This window comes from Pelophylax lessonae (assembly GCF_965119305.1).
Source record: "Pelophylax lessonae genome assembly, chromosome: 4".
In the NCBI taxonomy this organism is placed as follows: domain Eukaryota; kingdom Metazoa; phylum Chordata; class Amphibia; order Anura; family Ranidae; genus Pelophylax; species Pelophylax lessonae.
Window position 1 is genome coordinate 492,412,854 of NC_138771.1, and position 18,790 is coordinate 492,431,643.

The 18,790-nt window shown below is 45.3% G+C and overlaps 1 protein-coding gene across 1 annotated transcript in view; it reads left to right on the forward strand.

The window, feature by feature from the left end:
• Positions 1-9,301, forward strand: part of LOC309552719 (uncharacterized protein) — a gene marked incomplete at its 5' end in the record, with an annotated part of 70,962 nt that extends 61,661 nt beyond the window's left edge. Inside the window, one exon of the mRNA XM_082253643.1 lies at positions 8,903-9,301. Within this exon, the coding sequence (XP_082109769.1) occupies positions 8,903-9,171 (269 nt within the window). The 3' untranslated portion in view covers positions 9,172-9,301. The remainder of the gene's footprint in view (positions 1-8,902) is intronic.
• Positions 9,302-18,790: the final 9,489 nt, after the last annotated feature.

Below are 18,790 nucleotides of genomic sequence, written 5' to 3' on the forward strand. Positions count from 1 at the left end.
TTTGTGAAGAATTTCTTAAAGCAGAGGCCAGGGGCTCAATTGCCAGGGCGAACAACAAGGGCACAATGGGCATCCCTGCTGTGTGCCTCTATGGAGTGAGAAGGACTCCGTGCGATCCCCATTAACACGTATCCTCGCACTGGGTGCCGAGTATAGCAATCTGACCCATGCTATGAACTTAGTTTCCAAACCAAAACGAGTCAATGCCCCCCATAGATATGTCCATTCAACGTTATCAAAGGCCTTGGCAGCATCGAGCAAAAGAATCGCACTGCTACCAGGGTTATCAACAGTAACCTGAAGGTTCAAAAACACTCTTTGAATGTTTAAAGCAGTAGACCTATTCGGTATGAAGCCCGATTGGTCTCCATGTATGAGTTTAGGAATGACTTTAGCTAAGCGAGTTGCGAGCACCCTTGCCGGTAGTTTGAAGTCAGTGGTTAATAGGGAGATGGGTCTCTAAATGTCAGGAGATAGACTATCTTTGCCCGGTTTCAGCAGGAGTACGATTATGGCCTCATTCATAGAGTCAGGTAGGCGACCTTGGTCCAAGGCATCCGTAAAGGTATGTTTCAGTCTAGGTAATAATATGTCTGCATATCTTTTGTAGACCTCCGCTGGCAACCCATAGGCACTATGAGATTTAGCAGGGGCAGATAATGTAAGGGCCTCTCGCAGTTCCTCTACAGTAAGAGGAACATCTAACAGGGTGCACTCCGAAGCACAAAGAGAGGGTAATGGGCAATCTGAGAGGAGCAATGCAACATCCTCCCCTGTAGGGGAGATTTTAGAGGAGTAGATGTCCATATAGAAGTTCTGAAATGTTGCCAGAATAGCTGCATGAGATGTCACTCTCTATCTCCTGCGGGTGTGGTAAGGGCAGGGATATAGGGGGAGCCTCTATTCACTTTGACCATCATTGCTAACATATGTCCGGTGCCCTCTGCCTCTTCAAAGAATGCTTATTGCTGGAAAAAAACGTTTGTTTTCCACCTTAGACAGAGCCATCTGTTGTGCCATAGCCTGTGTCTCTAACCAAGCCCTTCTAGTGTCATCAGCCAGGTGTGCAACAAAAGCCGCCTCAGTCTCAGAAGCCCTCTGTAAAATCTCACCCTCCCATTCCTTGGTACCTGTCTTGATCTGAGAAATTACCTTTATAAACTGACCCCTCAAGAAAGCTTTAAGGGCTTCCCATAGCACTCCCGAGGAGGCAGTGTCTTCATTGATGGTGAAGAAATGGGAGATCGGCTCCATAACCAGATCAGGGTTAGGGAATAATTCCAACCAGTATTGGTTGATTTTTCATAGGGTTTTTTTTAGGGGTCCCACCCTAGCTAATTTTACCCATAGGGGAAAGTGATCGGATACCGTACGTGGTTTAAACCCAGCTGATGAAATCAAAGGAAGCATTTCCTCATTAACCAGGCTTAAATCAATTCTAAATAGACCTCCATAAGTTTCTGAATAACAAGAAAATTGCCTCACTGTGGGGTGTAATACCCTCCAGACATCCCTCAAGCCCATCTCCGTAACAAGCCTCAAGAATGTCGACAGGCCCCCAAGTGATACGCACATCGAGGCATGCACCGAAAGTTTGTCTAAAGAGGCATCCAGGATATTATTAAAATCACCCACAACAAGGGCAGGAATGCCAGGGTGCCGTGCCAACAAAGAGGTCGCCAACTTCAAGACTCCCACTGAGAATGGCGGAGGGATATATATCTTTAGCAATAAGAATTGTTGACAGGAGGGAAAGGATAGGTAAAAGCATTTGTTTGCTCCTGCTGCTTATCTGATCTGTTAGTTTTGACTGTCACATATTTCCAGGTGTGATTTACTGGGTCTGAGGGAGTGTCCCCACTGTAGCCAGTGAGGGAGCTTGTTGGACAGTGGAGGAAATCTAACCAGTAGGGCAACAGGGTTTATGGCAGTCTAAGTGGGTGGGCATTCCTGCAATGCATCCTGGGATTGGCCATAAATTCAGAGGGAGCATGTGACAGGGCATCTTTTAGCGGGAGCAAAGTCCCAAGAGGATGTGGACGGCTGTCTCTCCTCCTGCAGGTGTGAGGAAGGTAGTTCAGGCGGTCGGCCTAGTGAACCAAGAGTGTGGAGCTGAGCTGCAGAGGATCCAGAGCGCTGACAAGTGGAGTTGAAAGGGGGATCCAGGAAGGATCCTGAAGGTTGTTGAGCATTACAGTACAGATTACCTCAGAGAGCTCATTCAATCCTGCGTCACAGCTTGTGACCCAGGGAAGCAGCAGCCTAGCCGTGACTAGCGTTGCTCATCACTAGCAAGTCGTCCCAGCCTATTGTGCATAGTTATACAAGTTGGAGTATCCCACTCATTCCCTTCTCCTATCCATGTTCCAAATAAAACATAAAAACCAAAGCTACTGGACTGTTTCCTGACTGTCAAACTGTCATGTTGTTGCTAATGGTAACCCAGGGGAACCCGTAATCAGCAGCTCCCAAGGGAGTAGTGCTACACATATTTTCCCATTGTATCTATATTCTGATATACACAGGAGAATTGAATACCCCTGGGAATCAATACACTAACTCCCCTAGCATAGGAGGAATAGGTAGAATGAAATTGGTAAGTATACTGTATAATCTTTGAGAAAATGGCGACTCAACCTTTGGGGCTAAATGCGTCTCTTAAAGGCAAAGCACGGAAGCATTTAAATGTCTCGCAAATCGCTGGACAGCCAGTCGCTTTACTCAGCAATTAAGGCCTCTCACATTCCATGATAAAGTCAAAGAACACTTAGCCACAGGATGTAAGGGGATATATAACTGTCCAGATGTGCCATACAGTTCTGATAATAGATGTATCCAAAAGTACGCTGGCCAATATATATTGTGAATATATGATCAGATAAATGGCAAACAGCGATATTGCAGTAACCACGGTAAGCATGTAATGTTCACAGGTTTGCTGCAATGGTAGTAGAAACAAACGGTTCAGCAAAGCACAGGTAGACAAATATTTCAATAAAAAGAACAGTTGGACCAACTGGGTCCTCAAACTCAAATAAAGCACACTGTTAAGTCCACGAAGGACAACTTTGGGGGAAACATATGAGCCAGCCTGCTTCCTAGGTAAAATATCCCAATGATGGAGTACAGGACAGTGTTCCTTCCAAAGGGGGTTCACCAGGCTCTTGCAAACGTCCGCCTTGACAAAGGAGCCTGGGGCACATTCTTAAAGGTAATGCAGAACTTAAGAAAAAAAAAAAAAGAGTCAAAGAATAATAAATTCCTCAATAGGTAGTCGACAATTCCCAACATATTCCCGTAGAGTGTTTTCTCCCCGTTCCAGCCAATGTGCTGCTAGGGCTGGCTTGTCAAAGAAATGCCCCTCACTCTTAGCCACGATACGTAGCCTAGCTGGATATAGCATGGCATATTGTAAGTTCAGATTTTGTAGCCTATTCTTAATGTCCATAAAGTGTGTACCTCAGCAGAAAAGTCGGTGAATAAAGAATCTTTGGAATTATCCAAAACTAGGGCCGCCCCCAGGGTTCTAGCCCTGGATAGAATAGCATCTCTGCCCTTATAATTCAGCAGCTTGAATATAAAGGGGCAGGGGGAGTGCCTGGTGGTAATGGGCGCGCAGGGATTCTATGTGCTCTTTCCATAGAGAACATAGGAGACAAGGAGTCCTTCCCTATCAGAGACAGTAGCCACTGCTCAAAAAATGTGACAGGGTTTTTCCCTTCAGCTTTCTAAGGGATCCCTATAGCTCTGATGTTATTTCTCCTCAGTCTGTTTTCAAGATCCTCCGACCGTGCAGCATGTTTAGTAACTGTGGTATAGGTATGAGCATGGTCACGTTGCATGGGCACTATATCACCTTCAATAGTGCTTACTCGGCCTTTAAGATCTGTGTTACGGTCCCTGAGCTTTTGCATATCCTGAAGAATAAATGACACTTCAGCTTTAACACCTTTATATCATTAGCTAATGAAGTAATTAGTAATAGATGTATTGCAGGCAGTCACTGCTGAGAAAATATCTCTGAGAGTAGGCTCTGGGCCCTCTGAGCCTGGGGCTGGTGTAGCATGTAAAACAGACATGTCTGCAGGTGTACTCACATGATCCCAGTCTGTTAAGGAGATAGCAATGTCTTCCAAAGGAACTGTGTCATCTGTATCTGATGAACTTCTCCTGTGGTGAATGGGCATGCGTGCACCCCTACTCGCGGTCCCGCAAAGCGATGTACAGTTACGTGGTTTCGCAGGACAGAGCTGACCTTCTGCAGTATATGTACTGCTGGCAGTTGGCAAGTGGTTAAAATGGCAATCTGAGCCAGGTTTTTCTAAGGGTCCTTTCACAATGCACAAGGTCCGACGAGGTCCATTCTGCTCAGTGGGGGATCGATCTGCCGATCCCCGCTGAGCAGGCGGATAACAGCTCCCTCTCCGCTCTGTGTGTGGAGACGGAGCTGTCAGATTCCCGCTGTCCTCTATGGGCAGAGCGGATGAGAACGGACCGCCTGTCCGTTCTCATCCAATCCCATCAGATCTGATCCTCCAGACAGATGGAAAATAGGGTTTCCATCCATCTGGATATCATGGACAGGATCGGAATCGGATATCAGCGGGTGTCGTCGCTGACATCCGCTGCCCCATAGGGATGCATGGAGCATCCGATCAGGTCCGCCTGAAAAACTGACAGGCGGATCTGATCGGATCGCCCGTGTGAAAGGACCCTAAGAAACCAGCACACTAATGATACAGGTGTGTGTTGAATTTATCTTAGAGCCAGGATTGGTGGTCAGTGCTCCCCCCTCCCGAAGGGGGTCAGTGATTGCAATGGAGCTGTGAGAAGGTGCATGTTGCACCATATTGTCCAGGACAGGACAGATTGAGGCACAAGCCTGAAAGAGAGAGCGTTAGTCCAGGACAGACGGAGCAGCTGGGAGGCTGCAGAAAAGACACAGAGGTGAGGTATAGCGTATGTGCACGAGCACTGGATGTGTTTACTGGTTAAAAACACCGAAACTACTAAGTTGAGAAGTAGACCTGCGAAGAAGAGCCACAAATCTGAATGATGTTTTTCCTTATTGTATTAATGGGGAAGCTCCACTTGTTCCCACCCTCCTCCCCTCCACTACTAGGGATGATCGAACGGTTCGGGTCCACCATCAGTTCGGCCCGAACATTGGGTGTTCGAGGTTCGGCCGAATTTAGAACTTTTTGCCCAAAAAGTTCGGAATTCGGCAACCAGAATCGACCAAAATGCAATGGGACAGGAAATGGGCGTTAAAAGCCTGTGATTGGACCAGAACCATTAGCAAAAGCCAATTGAGGGGGCAGAAGAATGCTAGGAATGTGATTGGAGTGACTAGGGGGTCCCTAGACCAATCATTAGTGAATACGCCCCCCAGTATATAAGATAGCCCCCGCCAAATTCCTAGCATTGTTATACTGGACATGGAAGAGAGTGGAAGCAGTTCTGTTAATTTTACTTTAAAAGTGTCATTTAGCATTTACTAGTGTGAGGAAAGGGATATCTAGTGTAGTTAGAGTGCTCCTTTACACTTTAGTTAGCTTCAAAAATGTAGTTTCTGTAGGGAAAGTATGAAGTGTCATGGTGACCGTAATGTAGTGTAGGGTTAACTGACTGCTATGGCAGGGTGACCGAACCCTTCCATACCAGGGTGACCGTAATGTAGTGTAGGGTGAACTGACAGTGTCTGCTATGGCAGGGTGACCGAACCCTTCCATAGCAGGGTGACCGCAATAGAGAAAAGCTATTTTCTCTTAGGTGACTTTCGTTTCTGTAATATGGCTTTGCCGTCGCCAGCATTTTTGGCTGCAGGCGTTGCTAGTGCTTTTTTGAGCACATGTTTGGAGTCAGAAAGGACATCTGAACATGTGTATAGGGGGTATATATACACACCAATGTCTGTATATATACACCTGCACATATACAGGTGTGAAAGGAGCAGAAAAAACTACTTGCGCTAATGAAATAATTAACACCAATATATTTCTGCTCCTATCACACCTATATATGCCTAGGTGTGTATATACATATAAGTATGTGTGTATATACACCACTATACACAAGTTCAGATGTTTTGCCTGCCTCCAAAGAACCCCAAAAAATGCCCAAAAAACGCTAGCGTCAAACAAAAAAAAAACGCCCAGGTGTGTTGTTGCAGGCATTTTTTGGGGGTTTTTGGAGGCAGGCAAAACATCTGAACTTGTGTATAGTGTACCTGTGAAGTTTCAGCTCTGTAGCATGTCCAGAACCAGAAAAAAAGATAATTTTTCATTAGAGCAGGGAACGTAGGACCCCACTTTTACACTTATATGATTTTTTGGGGGGGTTCTGGACATGCTACAGAGCTGAAACTTCACATGTACACATTTTAGACCCCCCAGACACTAAATCACACAAAAAAAGTTCTTAAAAATTGTCATTTTTGATAGATTTTTGATAGAGAGCCAATTATTGAAAAAATAAAAAAAATTAAAAAATAAAAAAAAATTAAAAAATTATTTGGATTTAGTATCTGGGGGGTCTAAAAAGTGTACCTGTGAAGTTTCAGCTCTGTAGCATGTCCAGAACCATAAAAAAGAAGATAGTTTCTTGCTTTTCACACCTTGCCGGCTTAATAGCAGGCGTTCTTTTTGGGCATTTTTTTGGGTTCTTTTGAGGCAGGAAAAACATCTGAACTTGTGTATAGTGGTACAAAAAAAACGCCTGCTATTAAACCGGCAAGGTGTGAAAAGCGAGAAGCCATATTCCAGATCTATAATTGCACAAATACAAACGATCTTCTTTTTTATGGTTCTGGACATGCTACAGAGCTGAAACTTCACAGGTACACTTTTTAGATCCCCCAGATACTAAATCCAAAGAAATTTTTTTATTTTTTTATTTTTTTTTATTTTTTCAATAATTGGCTCTCTATCAAAAATCTATCAAAAATGACAATTTTTAAGAACTTTTTTTGTGTGATTTTGTGTCTGGGGGGTCTAAAAGGTGTACCTGTGAAGTTTCAGCTCTGTAGCATGTCCAGAACCCCCCCAAAAAATCATATAAGTGTAAAAGCGGGGTCCCACCATCCCTGCTCTACTGAAAAATTATCTTTTTTTTCTGTTTCTGGACATGCTACAGAGCTGAAACTTCACAGGTACACTTTTAGACCCCCCAGATACTAAATCCAAAGAAATTTTTTTTTGTTTGTAAATTTTTTAAATAATTGGCTCTCTATCAAAAATGACAATTTTTAAGAACTTTTTTTGGGTGATTTTGTGTCTGGGGGGTCTAAAAGGTGTACCTGTGAAGTTTCAGTTCTGTAGCATGTCCAGAACCCCCAAAAAAGATCATATAGGTGTAAAAGTGGGGTCCCAAGTTCCCTGCTCTAATGAAATTTTTTTTTTTTCTGGTTCTGGACATGCTACAGAGCTGAAACTTTACAGGTACACCTTTTGGACCCCCCAGATACTAAATCCAAAGTCAAAATCAAAAAATCTCTTTTTTTTTTTTTTCAATAATTGGCTTTTTTATCAAAAATGACAATTTTTAAGAACTTTTTTTTGTGTGATTAATAGTCCCTGGGGCATGACCCAGAACCCTAGACACTTTTTAGGGCTTTAAAATGGTGTTTTTTGATTACCGAAGTTCGGGTCCATTGATTTCAATGGGGTTCTGAAATCCAGGCCGAACTTTCGGGTAGTTCGCATGTTCTGGCCGAACCAAACTTTTCAAAAGTTCGATCATCCCTATCCACTACCACATTTGGCACTTTTTGGGGGGTAGGGGGGTGTGGGTACCTGGTTTTGACAGGTACCCGCTCACACTTCCTGGTAAGATCACCTCTCAGCGATCGCTACCATTTCTGGCCCCTCCTCCTTTGCCCTGCTGCCTTCTGGAACCTGTGTGTGTCCCAGAAGATGATAGGACCATTCAGAAAATGCAGCGCTGCCGGTTTCACTTACCTGCAATGCCAGAGCCTGCACCCAAAGCCAATGAACGAATCGCCTTGGAGTGTCGACATTGCGTTATTCCTGGACAGGTAAGTGTCATTATATTAAAAGTCAGCAGTATTTGCAGCTGCCGACTTTGAAATCTTTTCTTTTTTGTACAAGCTGGATCTCCGCTTTAATGGTGAGAACCTCTGCGTGGGAAAACATCTATGTCAACTTTTTGTGTTCCTTTTAAATAAAAGTGGCCCAACTTGTCACAGCTTATATTGGATTGTCAAATATAACTGCTGTTTGTAATAGTTCTAATAAAATGCTGCTGTTATAAAATGAAAGTGTGTGCTGTGACCATAGAACTCCTTCAAAGCTGAATGCTATGATTTTTATTGCATAGATACATTGGTCCACCTTGAACCAATGTGTATTTGCTTATCTCAGCAGCAGCAATTTTCTGGGTCCTGTGCTGAGGGTGCTCCCCTTCTCCGTAGTAACCACAGGTGGATGCTCGCTCGGTGCTACCACCATTCACAGAACACCTTGTGCTTTTTCAAAGAATACAAGGCGAGCTCTGGGTGAACAATGTGGCGATGTCATGACGTCAGATTTTGTGATGTCATCATTCTAACTCTCCACATCATTCAACCCTGTATCGCAGGCGTTTTATCCTGCCAGAGGATTCATTATTTTACAATTTCCTATCACAGGCCAAGGTGTCAAGCAAAAATGACAGTTACAGTGGACAAGTCATGAAACCTTTCCAGGTGTGCTTACAATGATTAGCTTTATTCATATAGTTTAAACCTTTTTTCCCCCACAGAAAAAAAACTTTTGCTGTAACTGTTTAAAATGGGTTAGATGAAGTAAGGCTAAAATTTGTTAGGTGGTTTTTATCATTCTACATAACGCTCAGTTTGTAATACTGAGGTAGTAGGTTAAAGTAATTTTTTTTTTCCCAACAGGAAGTTATTTTGCCAGAAATGCATCCTTCTCTCACTTATACTCCTCACCAACCTCCTCTGGCACACGAATGATGATTGTGGCTCGCGTATTGGTGGGTGATTTTGCCGAGGGAAATTCCACAATGAAACTTCCGCCTCAGAAACCTAATAGCAGCCAGAGATACGACTCCTGTGTGAATACCGTCCATGATCCATCCATCTTTGTGGTGTTTGATAAATTACAGGTCTATCCAGAGTACATCCTAGAGTACAAAGAAGGAAAAGACTAGTTGTACTGAATCGTGGCAAGAGGAGATGTCCTACATGTTGAAAATACTCATTTTTAGAAAAGAAAAAATATTGTGTATATACACCTTTTACAATTTTTTATTTTTCAAATACCCAGCTTAAAGTGATATTAAAGGCAATTATTTTTTTTTTTTTTAATAACAAACATGTTATACTTACCTGCTCTGTGCAGGGGTTTTACACAGAGCAGCCCCGATCCTCCTCTTCTCGGATCCCCTCCCAGTGCTCCTGGTCACTCCTTCTTGCCACGTGCTCCAGAGCAAGCCGGTTGCAATGGGGCAACCAAGCAGGCTTGCTCCTGAGCCGCTGCTCTGCATGTCCATTCGCACACAGAGCCACAGCTCGACGACGTCCCCTCTCTCTTCTCATTGGCTCAGTAGCTGTGGCTCCTGCTGCTGTCTCAGCCAAAAAGAAGGGAGATTCCGCAGCCCGACGAGGTCCCCTCTCTGCTTTCATTGGCTCACTAGCTGTGGCTCCCGCTGCTGTCTCAGCCAATAGGGAGGGAGATTCCCCAGAGAGCCAAGGCTCTTGTGCACATAGCTGGTACAAAATAGGGCTGAGGTAAGTATTAGAGGGGCTGGGGAGGCGCTGCTGCACAGAGAAGTTTTTTTACCTTTATGCATAGACTACATAAAGGTAAAAAAACTTTGAGCCTTTACAACCACTTTAAATTGTAAACCTGCATACTACCTAGTTTTCTCTGTGTAATGTGTATCATAGCCAGTATATTTATTTACTTCTCAATCGTTCATTGACAGACGCAGCTCCATATAATTCTTGACCATTGGGTTATGCTGCCCCATACAGGAGTAGAACACTAGGCAGGAAAATGCTTTACCGCGCTTATGGGCCGTGCCTGCAATCATATACCCACACACTCTGCTATAGGCTTCAGTTTGTTTTTAGGAGTAGGACCTAGTTCCTTGCTTGGACTTCGGTCTTAGCTGTTTTTTTATTGGGAACCTTTTTGTAAGACTTTCCTTTTTAGTTAGCTTTGTTCCTGAGAGAACTACAAGCAACAGCCGGCTGGGTTTCGGACTGGATATGCTAGATCCTTAATTTCCCAGCCCAGCCAGCGAGTGTGCACAGGTTATATTCCAGCACTAGGCCTCGCCACAACAGAGCCCCAATGGATGGTGACTAGCCCGCAAGTGAAACCCCTCGCTGGGACGCATACGACCTGGGTTGCCCTGAGTCGCAGCGTACCCCCTGGCCGTCAGCACCCCCACCCCAGGTGGAGAGGTAGTCTGTTCGAAGTGGTGCCCACCTGATGTCATTGGTATGGTGAGCAAGTGTCCCCCCCATTTCTCTGGTGGTCTCGGGGTTAATGTGGGCCCCTTCCTGGGAAAATCGGACCCTCGGGTATCCCCCGGTTCCCCTGGCCTCTTGGGGGTACCAGGCCCCCCTTAGGCTTTTCCCCCTCACAAGCAGGCGTCCCACCTTAGGGGGTGGCTATATTGTTGCCGCTGTGGCTGTTCTGCGGGGGGGGGGGGGTATCCTGGTGGGGGCCCCTCCTGGGCCCCCCCCCCGATGCCACTGCCTAATGATCCCTCTAGGGGGTCCTGGAGACCACATGGCGCGCCGTGGAGGCCACCATTTCGCTGTTTTTTGTTTTGCATCAACAAATTTTCCTATTGAAATGCATGAGCGCCCATGTTTTGGTAGTTCCCCCATAGGAATGCATGGGACGGCCATTTTCCTGGAGTCCGCGATTGCTGGAAAGCAGGGAGAAGCTAGGGTGACATGGTGTCAAAAGTGGATTTCGTTTTAAAAAATGCCACTTGTAGAAAGCGCCCTATGCCTCCCCCTGCCTCTCTAGTATCCTCAGATTCTGAGGTATATATGGCCGCCGTGGACACAGGCCATCCTGGTGGTTCTGCATCTTCGCATTCTGATGGCAAGGATAATGTATCCTCGTCAGCAACCGTGTGGGAAAGCGCGCTGGTGGAGGCACTTATAGTGTCAGTGCGGGAAAACTTAAAAATGGCGGATGATTCTACAGCATCAGGGACGCAGGTGTCTTTTGGCACCTGCAAATCCCAGAAGTCGGGCAAGGTTTTTCCCTGTCTGGAACTTTTTGACAACATTATGAATAAAGAGTGGGGGCGCATCAAACTAATTTTAGTGGTGCCTAAGCGCTTCAAAAGGCGCTATCCCTTCGCAGCCGCGGTATCGGCTAGATGGACCGTACCACCAAAGGTTGATCATCCGGTTGCCAGACTAAACAAGTAAGTTTTTACAGACCCCGTGGATAGACGGATTGAGTCTCTGTCCATTTGCATGTGATTGCAGGCTTAATACTGAAACCGGTCTTTGTGATCACTCTGGTGTCACCGACCATAGCGGAATGGGTGAAGTTATTGAAAACTGACTTAGAAACAGAGCAGCTCCCATTGGGACTGATAGAGCTAATGGATCAAATGATCCAAGCACTTCTGTAAATATGTGATGCATCGCTCAATGCGGCTCCACTGGTGGCCAGAGTGTCTTTGGTGGGGGTTGCGATTAACTGCATGGTGTGGCTAAAAAGCTGGTCTGTGGACCAGGCTTCCAAAAAGGCTCTTTCTGAACTTCCCTTTACTGGGGGACAAGCTGTTTGGTTCCTCCTTGGACGAGTTGATCAAAAGCCTTACGAGTGGAAAGAGTACTTTTCTTCCCCAATCCACCAAGAACAAGGCACTGCGTAATAGACGGGGCCTTCATTCACTGCTCATAGGTGGCTCTTTCATGCCTCCGGGGCGCAGGAGAAAGGAGCTAAGCCATTCAGGTCTTCTGGGGGTTCCAAGAAGACATAGTCAGGTAAGCTGAGAACAGGCCAATCTGGATCTGCGGACAAATCCACATCTGCATGAAGGGGCGCCCCCACCCTTTTCTAGGGTGGGGGGACATCTTCGCTTCTTTCTGGCACCATGGACTTCCTTGCTTCAAGAGAAATGGGTTCATAAACTAATCCGATCTGGTTACAAGATTGAATTCAGGTCCTGACTGTCGGACAGGTTCTTCCCGTCCAACCTCCGCCTATCTCCAGATCGGTTAACGGACCTACGAGAGGCGGTGCAAGATCTGCTGTCGCAGGGAGTGATTGTGCCGGTTCCCTCTCGGGAACGTTTTCAAGGGTTTTATTCCATCTGTTCACTGTGCCCAGGAAGGGCGGAAAAGTTAGTTCAATCCTGGATCTCAAAGCTCTGAACCGCTTTGTGCGGGTTCAGAAGTTTCGAATGGAATCTATTTGCATGGTGGTGGCGTCCCTGCATAAGGGGGACCTGTTGGCCTCTATCGATATCAAGGACGCATATCTACAGATCCCTATCCACGCTGCGTTGCGGTCCTGGGGTACCTGGACGATCTTCTGTTAAGAGCAGATTCTCATTCAGCTCTGTTGGAGGAGTTGGCAATCACTGTAAGGACTCTGCAAAAGTTCGGCTGGACTATCAATTTCACAAAATCAGCCCTGGTACCATCCTCAAGTCTAGTCTACCTGGGTCTGACTCTGGATTTCACTTACATTCCATTTCCTGATGGTGTCGACCTTCGAGGTGTTCCCATTTGCTCAGTCCCACACCAGACCCTTCCAGAGGGAAATTCTGGTCAAATGGAACAAAGATCCAAAGTCCTTTGACTCAATGATTCGGTTGAGTCACAACACAAAGACTGCTCTTCTATGGTGGCTTCGCTCGTTGGCATTGCACCAGGGAAAGTCTTTCCTTCTATTGTATTAGACCATGGTCACCACAGATGCCAGCCTGTCCGGCTGGGGAGGAGTGCTGGAGAAGCTGTGTGCCCAGGGGTCTTGGACAGTGGAAGAGTCCAGACTATCGATCAATGTTGTGGAACGCAGGGTAAAAATGTTTTGCTTTTTTTCACTGGAAAAATCGTCTACAAGGTTGTCCAGTTCAGGTTCAATCAAACACAGCCGTGGCTTACATCAATCATCAAGGGGGCACCAAGAGTGTCCTAGAGGCCGGGAGGTGGCCAAGATCTTGAAAAGGGCAGAGAATTTTGTTCCAGCTCTCTCTGCGGTACATATCCCAGGTATGGAAAACTGGCAAGGGGACTTTCTCAGCCCTCAGGTGTTGGATCAGGGGGAATGGTCTCTACACCCGGAGATGTTTCAGCTCCTGTGTGCTCGGTGGGGGACTCGCAATGTCAACCTGTTGGCCTCTTGGTTCAACAAGAAGGTTCGAAGGTTTGTAGCCAGGTCACAGGATCCCCCAGCCGATGCCGTAGATGCACTGGTGGCTCTTTGGGGTCATTATCGGCTGATCTATGAGTTTCCATCGCTAAAACTTCTGCCGAGACTTCTGCGGAGAATAGAGGGGGAAGGGATTCCAATCATTCTGGTGGCTCCAAACTGGCCTCGCCAGTCTTGGTACGCAGATCTGGTAAGATTGGTCACCGATGCTCTTTGGAGACTTACTCTCAGGGAAGATCTGCTGTCTCAAGGGCCGATCTTCAATCCTGCTTTAAAGTCGCTGGCTTTAACGGCTTGGCTGTTGAAAGCCAGGTGTTAAAGAATAGGGGTCTTACTCAGTGATTCCTACACTGTTGAAGGCCAGGAAGTTCACTTTCAGGAAGATCTATCATGGTACGTGGAAATTGTACATTTCATGGTGTGAATCCATGAAGCAAAAAACCAATGGGTTCCCCTGTGGGTGGGACTTTAAAGGCACTGATATTTCAGAAATTACACATAGGTAAGAATACAAAATGTAGCTTTATTAAATTTGTTTATACAAAATATAAAAGGTAAAAGCAGAGGCAAGCAAAATCATACATCACATTACAGGGTTGAACATCCACCATGAAACCCCCATATATACACCCGACGCGTTTCGGAGAAACACTCCTTCTTCAGGGGTGCCTTGGGAGGGTGGTCTGTAAACAATCAATGTAAATGTACATATTATACATATTGCAGAATCAATCTGGCAAGAAAAAATAATAAAGTCAAAAAAGTGCACTTACATGGTTCACTGTAATGGTTAAAGAAAGAGTGCCTGCCTGCAAGGCTAAAAACAGAACATCGACAATGCCAGCGTGGGTCTATGGTAAGCCAGTTAAATTCGATGGAGTTAGCTTCATACAGAAGATCATTTCCGGCGGTGTTGACTTGTCATCACTTCCGCCGGACTTCTTCCGGTTGGGGGCGGCGCTGGCCCATGTGACCCGGGAAATCATTTTGGCAGTCAGCTGGACGCAACAGCCGCCCAGCTGAGACTGCTCTCAGCTGATTAGTAATTCCTCATTTATACTCCACGCTCGGCGTCGGACTCATATGTTCCTTTGCCGAGCGTGGAGCAACATCCATCCTGCCATTGCATTCATTCTGCCAAGATTGGACTTGAAAAGGTATTTTCATTTTCTAGACATTTTTTCTTTTTTTTTTTTTTTTTGGGATCTTCATTCTTGTTGGCTCCTCTGCTCCCAAATAGTTGCAACGTTTACCTAGAGGAAAAAATCCCCTTTTTTTTATTAAATTATTCATTAATTATTCTATTGGCTATATATTTACGAGCATTGGAGCCCCCAGGATTATTCCTTCACTTCAGAGAGCCTGCAGCTCTTATATGGGGAGAGGCTCTCTGGTGAGATTAACCCCTGGGTGTCTTTTGTGTCCTCTGACTTGTTCATATGACACACTACTCACCATATACCCCCTTTTTTTTACTTTGGCTTTTTGCCCAGCAGGATTGCCTCTTCTGGGATTTCAGCTGTCCCCGCCCAGACTCACATAGTTGTCTGGTAGCAAGCAACCTTGACTTAACTTCAATTCTACAAATCAAAAATTCCTCTTCTGTATGAAGCTAACTCCATTGAATTTAACTGGCTTACCATAGACCCACGCTGGCATTGTCGATGTTCTGTTTTTAGCCTTGCAGGCAGGCACTCTTTCTTTAACCATTACAGTGAACCATGTAAGTGCACTTTTTTGACTTTATTATTTTTTCTTGCCAGATTGATTCTGCAATATGTATAATATGTACATTTACATTGATTGTTTACAGACCACCCTCCCAAGGCACCCCTGAAGAAGGAGTGTTTCTCCGAAACGCGTCGGGTGTATATATGGGGGTTTCATGGTGGATGTTCAACCCTGTAATGTGATGTATGATTTTGCTTGCCTCTGCTTTTACCTTTTATATTTTGTATAAACAAATTTAATAAAGCTACATTTTGTATTCTTACCTATGTGTAATTTCTGAAATATCAGTGCCTTTAAAGTCCCACCCACAGGGGAACCCATTGGTTTTTTGATTCTTTACCCGGGATGTGGCACGCTAGGGACCACTCCACATGAACTACATATGTACAATGAATCCATGAAGGTGCATCCTCGCCTTTTTTCAGTGGCTAGGATCTTGGCTTTCCTTCAAAGAGGTGTCGAACAGAAGTTGGCCTTGGCTACTATTAAAGGTCAAGTGTCGGCCTTGGCTGTGTTTTTCCAATGTCCTTTGGCCTTGAATGCGTTGATTCGCCACTTTATACAAGGGGTCCGTCATGTGGCCCCCTCCGAGGCGATCACCGTTACCTCCCTGGGATCTGAATTTGGTATTGTCTGTCCTTCAAAAAACCTCCCTTTGAGAACATTAGGGAGATTCCTCTGCTTACATTGTCTCAGAAGGTTGCCTTTTTGGTGGCTATTACGTCTGCTCACAGAGTAGCTGCTTTCTTGCCGTTTGCCTTATTTGGTGGTCCACAGAGATAAAGTGGTACTTCGACCTAGTCAGTCGTTTCTTCCTAAGGTGGTTTCTGATTTCCATCTGAATGAAGACATTGTGCTGCCTTCCTTATGTCCTAAGCCTAAGCATCCTAAGGAAATTGCTCTGCATTCTTTGGATGTGGTTCGAGCAATTAGGTTTTACCTGTTGGCTACTGAATCTTTCAGGAAATCATATTCTCTTTTTGTCCTTACGGAAGGACCCAGGAAGGGATTGGCTGCATCTGCTGCGACCATTTCTAGGTGGATCAGGCAGACAGTGGTTCAGGCTTATTCACTGAAGGGTCAGGTTCCACCTTTCCTTCTACTAAGACGCTGAGTGACTCTTAGGCTTTTCGCCATCAGGCGTCTGATACAAGTTTGTAAGGCAGCAACTTGGTCGTCTGTGCACACGTTCACAAAATTCTACAAAGTAGATGTGTTGGCATCCTCGGATGCTTCTTTTGGCTGCGAGGTTTTGCAGGCTGCTGTTTGAAAGGAGACTTTCGTCTCTTTGAGGATGTATGTTCCAGGTGAGCTCCAGTTGCTTCTGGTTGAGCTCCATATTGGCTGGATTTTTGTCTTACCATAAAATCCTTTTTTCTGAAGTTAATTGACAGACGCAGCACCCGCCCCTCTATCTTGAGTGGGTTAGAGTTTTTCCTCTAAACACTGCTTGCAACGAAACTGAAGCCTATAGCGTATAGAGTGTGTGGGTGTATGCGTGCAGGTACAGCCCTATAGGCGTGGTAAAGATTTTTCCTGCCTAGTGTTCTACTCCTGTAGGGGGCAGAATAACCCAATGGTCAAGAATTATTTTGAGCTGCGTCTGTCAATGAACTTCAGAGAAAAGAATTTTACGGTAAGGCAAAAATCCATTTTTTTTCCCTAAAATGCTAATTTTGCTGTTTCAGGATTGCTGATCTTCTCTTGCCTCTTTTAGCCACTTCCTGTCCTCATGCATTCTCTCCAGCGTCAGCTGCGTATCTTTGCACTGTATCAGCTTCCTAAAAATGACAGTGGTAGGCCATACATGGGCAATGTATTCTGGCGTGGCAGCTTGCAATCTCCACACTGGCGGCATGTGACACTGACAACATAGAAGCCTAATTGAGAGACAGTTGTATCCTATAACAGGAAGTGCCTGAACAAGGACTTTCATGGCAAGATCAGCATATATTCTTTTTGAAAGCTGAAGAAGAAAGCTGAAGTATAAATGGCCACGTGGAGCCGTAAAAGATGGCCCTCTCTGCTACGGCAGAAGTCCCAACCCCCCATCAGATTTAATGATGCTAAAAAACAGGTGTGGTGCAGAGGTTATTTACTGGTGGTCAGGTATCTTACAAGGCTTGGGCACAGTGGAATGCTGCTGAGAGATGGGTGGCTATGTGTGAATTAAGGCTGTGGTTCCACTTAAAAGCTGACTGCAGGTATCGGTGGGTAATTAAAGGAGTTGTAAAGTCAGAAGGTTTTTTATCCTAATGCATTCTATGCATTAAGATAAAAAGCCTTCTGTGTGCAGCAGTCCCCCCTCAGCCCCCCTAATACTTACCTGAGCCCATCTCTATCCAGCGATGTCCACAAATGCCTCGGCTGTTCCGGGACTTTCCCTCCTGATTGGCTGACTTGATTGGCTGAGAAACAACAGTAGTGCCATTGGCTCCCATTGCTGTCAATCAAAGTCAGCCAGCCGATGAGGCGAGAAAAGGGGCGGGGCGGGCCACAGCTCCATGTTTGAACGCTGCTCGGGTGCCCCCATAGCAAGCTGCTTTCTGTGGGGGGGAACTCACCAGAAGGGAGGGGCCAGGGGAGCAGAAGAGGCACCCGAAAAGTGGAGGATCTGGGCTGCTCTGTGCAAAACCAACCGCACAGGGCAGGTAAGTATAACGTGTTTGTTATTTAAAAAAAAAATGAGACTTTACAATCACTTAAACTCTGTGATCTGCAGTGTTGAAGAATGTTAAACTGTGGACAACCAAATTTCTTCTCAAGATACCATTATCAGAGAAGAACTGTCACTTATACTGTAGAAGAGCTCTTAATTAACCACTTTAGGACCGGAAGGATTTGCCCCCTTAATGACCAGGCCCTATTTTGCGATTTGGCACTATGTTATTTTAACGGACAATTGCGCGGTCGTGCGAGGCTGTACCCAAAATTAACTGATGTCCTTTTTTTCCCCACAAATAGAGCTTTCTTTTGGTGGTATTTGATCACCTGCGCGATTTTTATTTTTTGCGCAATAAACAAAAAAAGAGCGAAAATTTCGAAAAAAAAAACAATATTTTTCACTTTCTGCTACAGTATATGACATTCTCAAAAAAAAATTTTAAAAATCTAAATGTTTTAACATTTTAGGCCAATTTGTTTTCTGCTACATATTTTTGGTAAAAAAAATCGCAATAAGCATATTTTGATTGGTTTGCGCAAAAGTTATCGCGTCTACTAACTACGGGAAAGATTTCTGTCATTTTTATTGAATTTTTTTTTACTAGTAATGGCAGCGATCTGCGATTTTTTGCGGGACTGCGACATTGCGGCGGGTAGATCGGACCCCTGACTGATACTTTTCACACTTTTGGGGGGACCAGGGACATTAGTACAGTAATCAGTGCTAAAAATATGCACTGTTACTGTAATAAGGACACTGGCAGGGAAGGGGTAAACATTATGGGTGATCAAGGGGTTAAATGTAAGCCTAGGGGAGTGATTCTAACTGTGGGGGGGGGGGGGGCTTCTGAAACCATGAGACGTGATCCTATATAGAAGGATCACATGGGCTCTATGATCATTGCTGGGAGAAGAACAGTCAGCTGTGTTTACATCAGCCGACCGTCCTTCTCCCTCAGCGGGAACGATAGCGGGTGTCAGGCGGCAAAGATTTGGAGCCTGCAAATGCACTA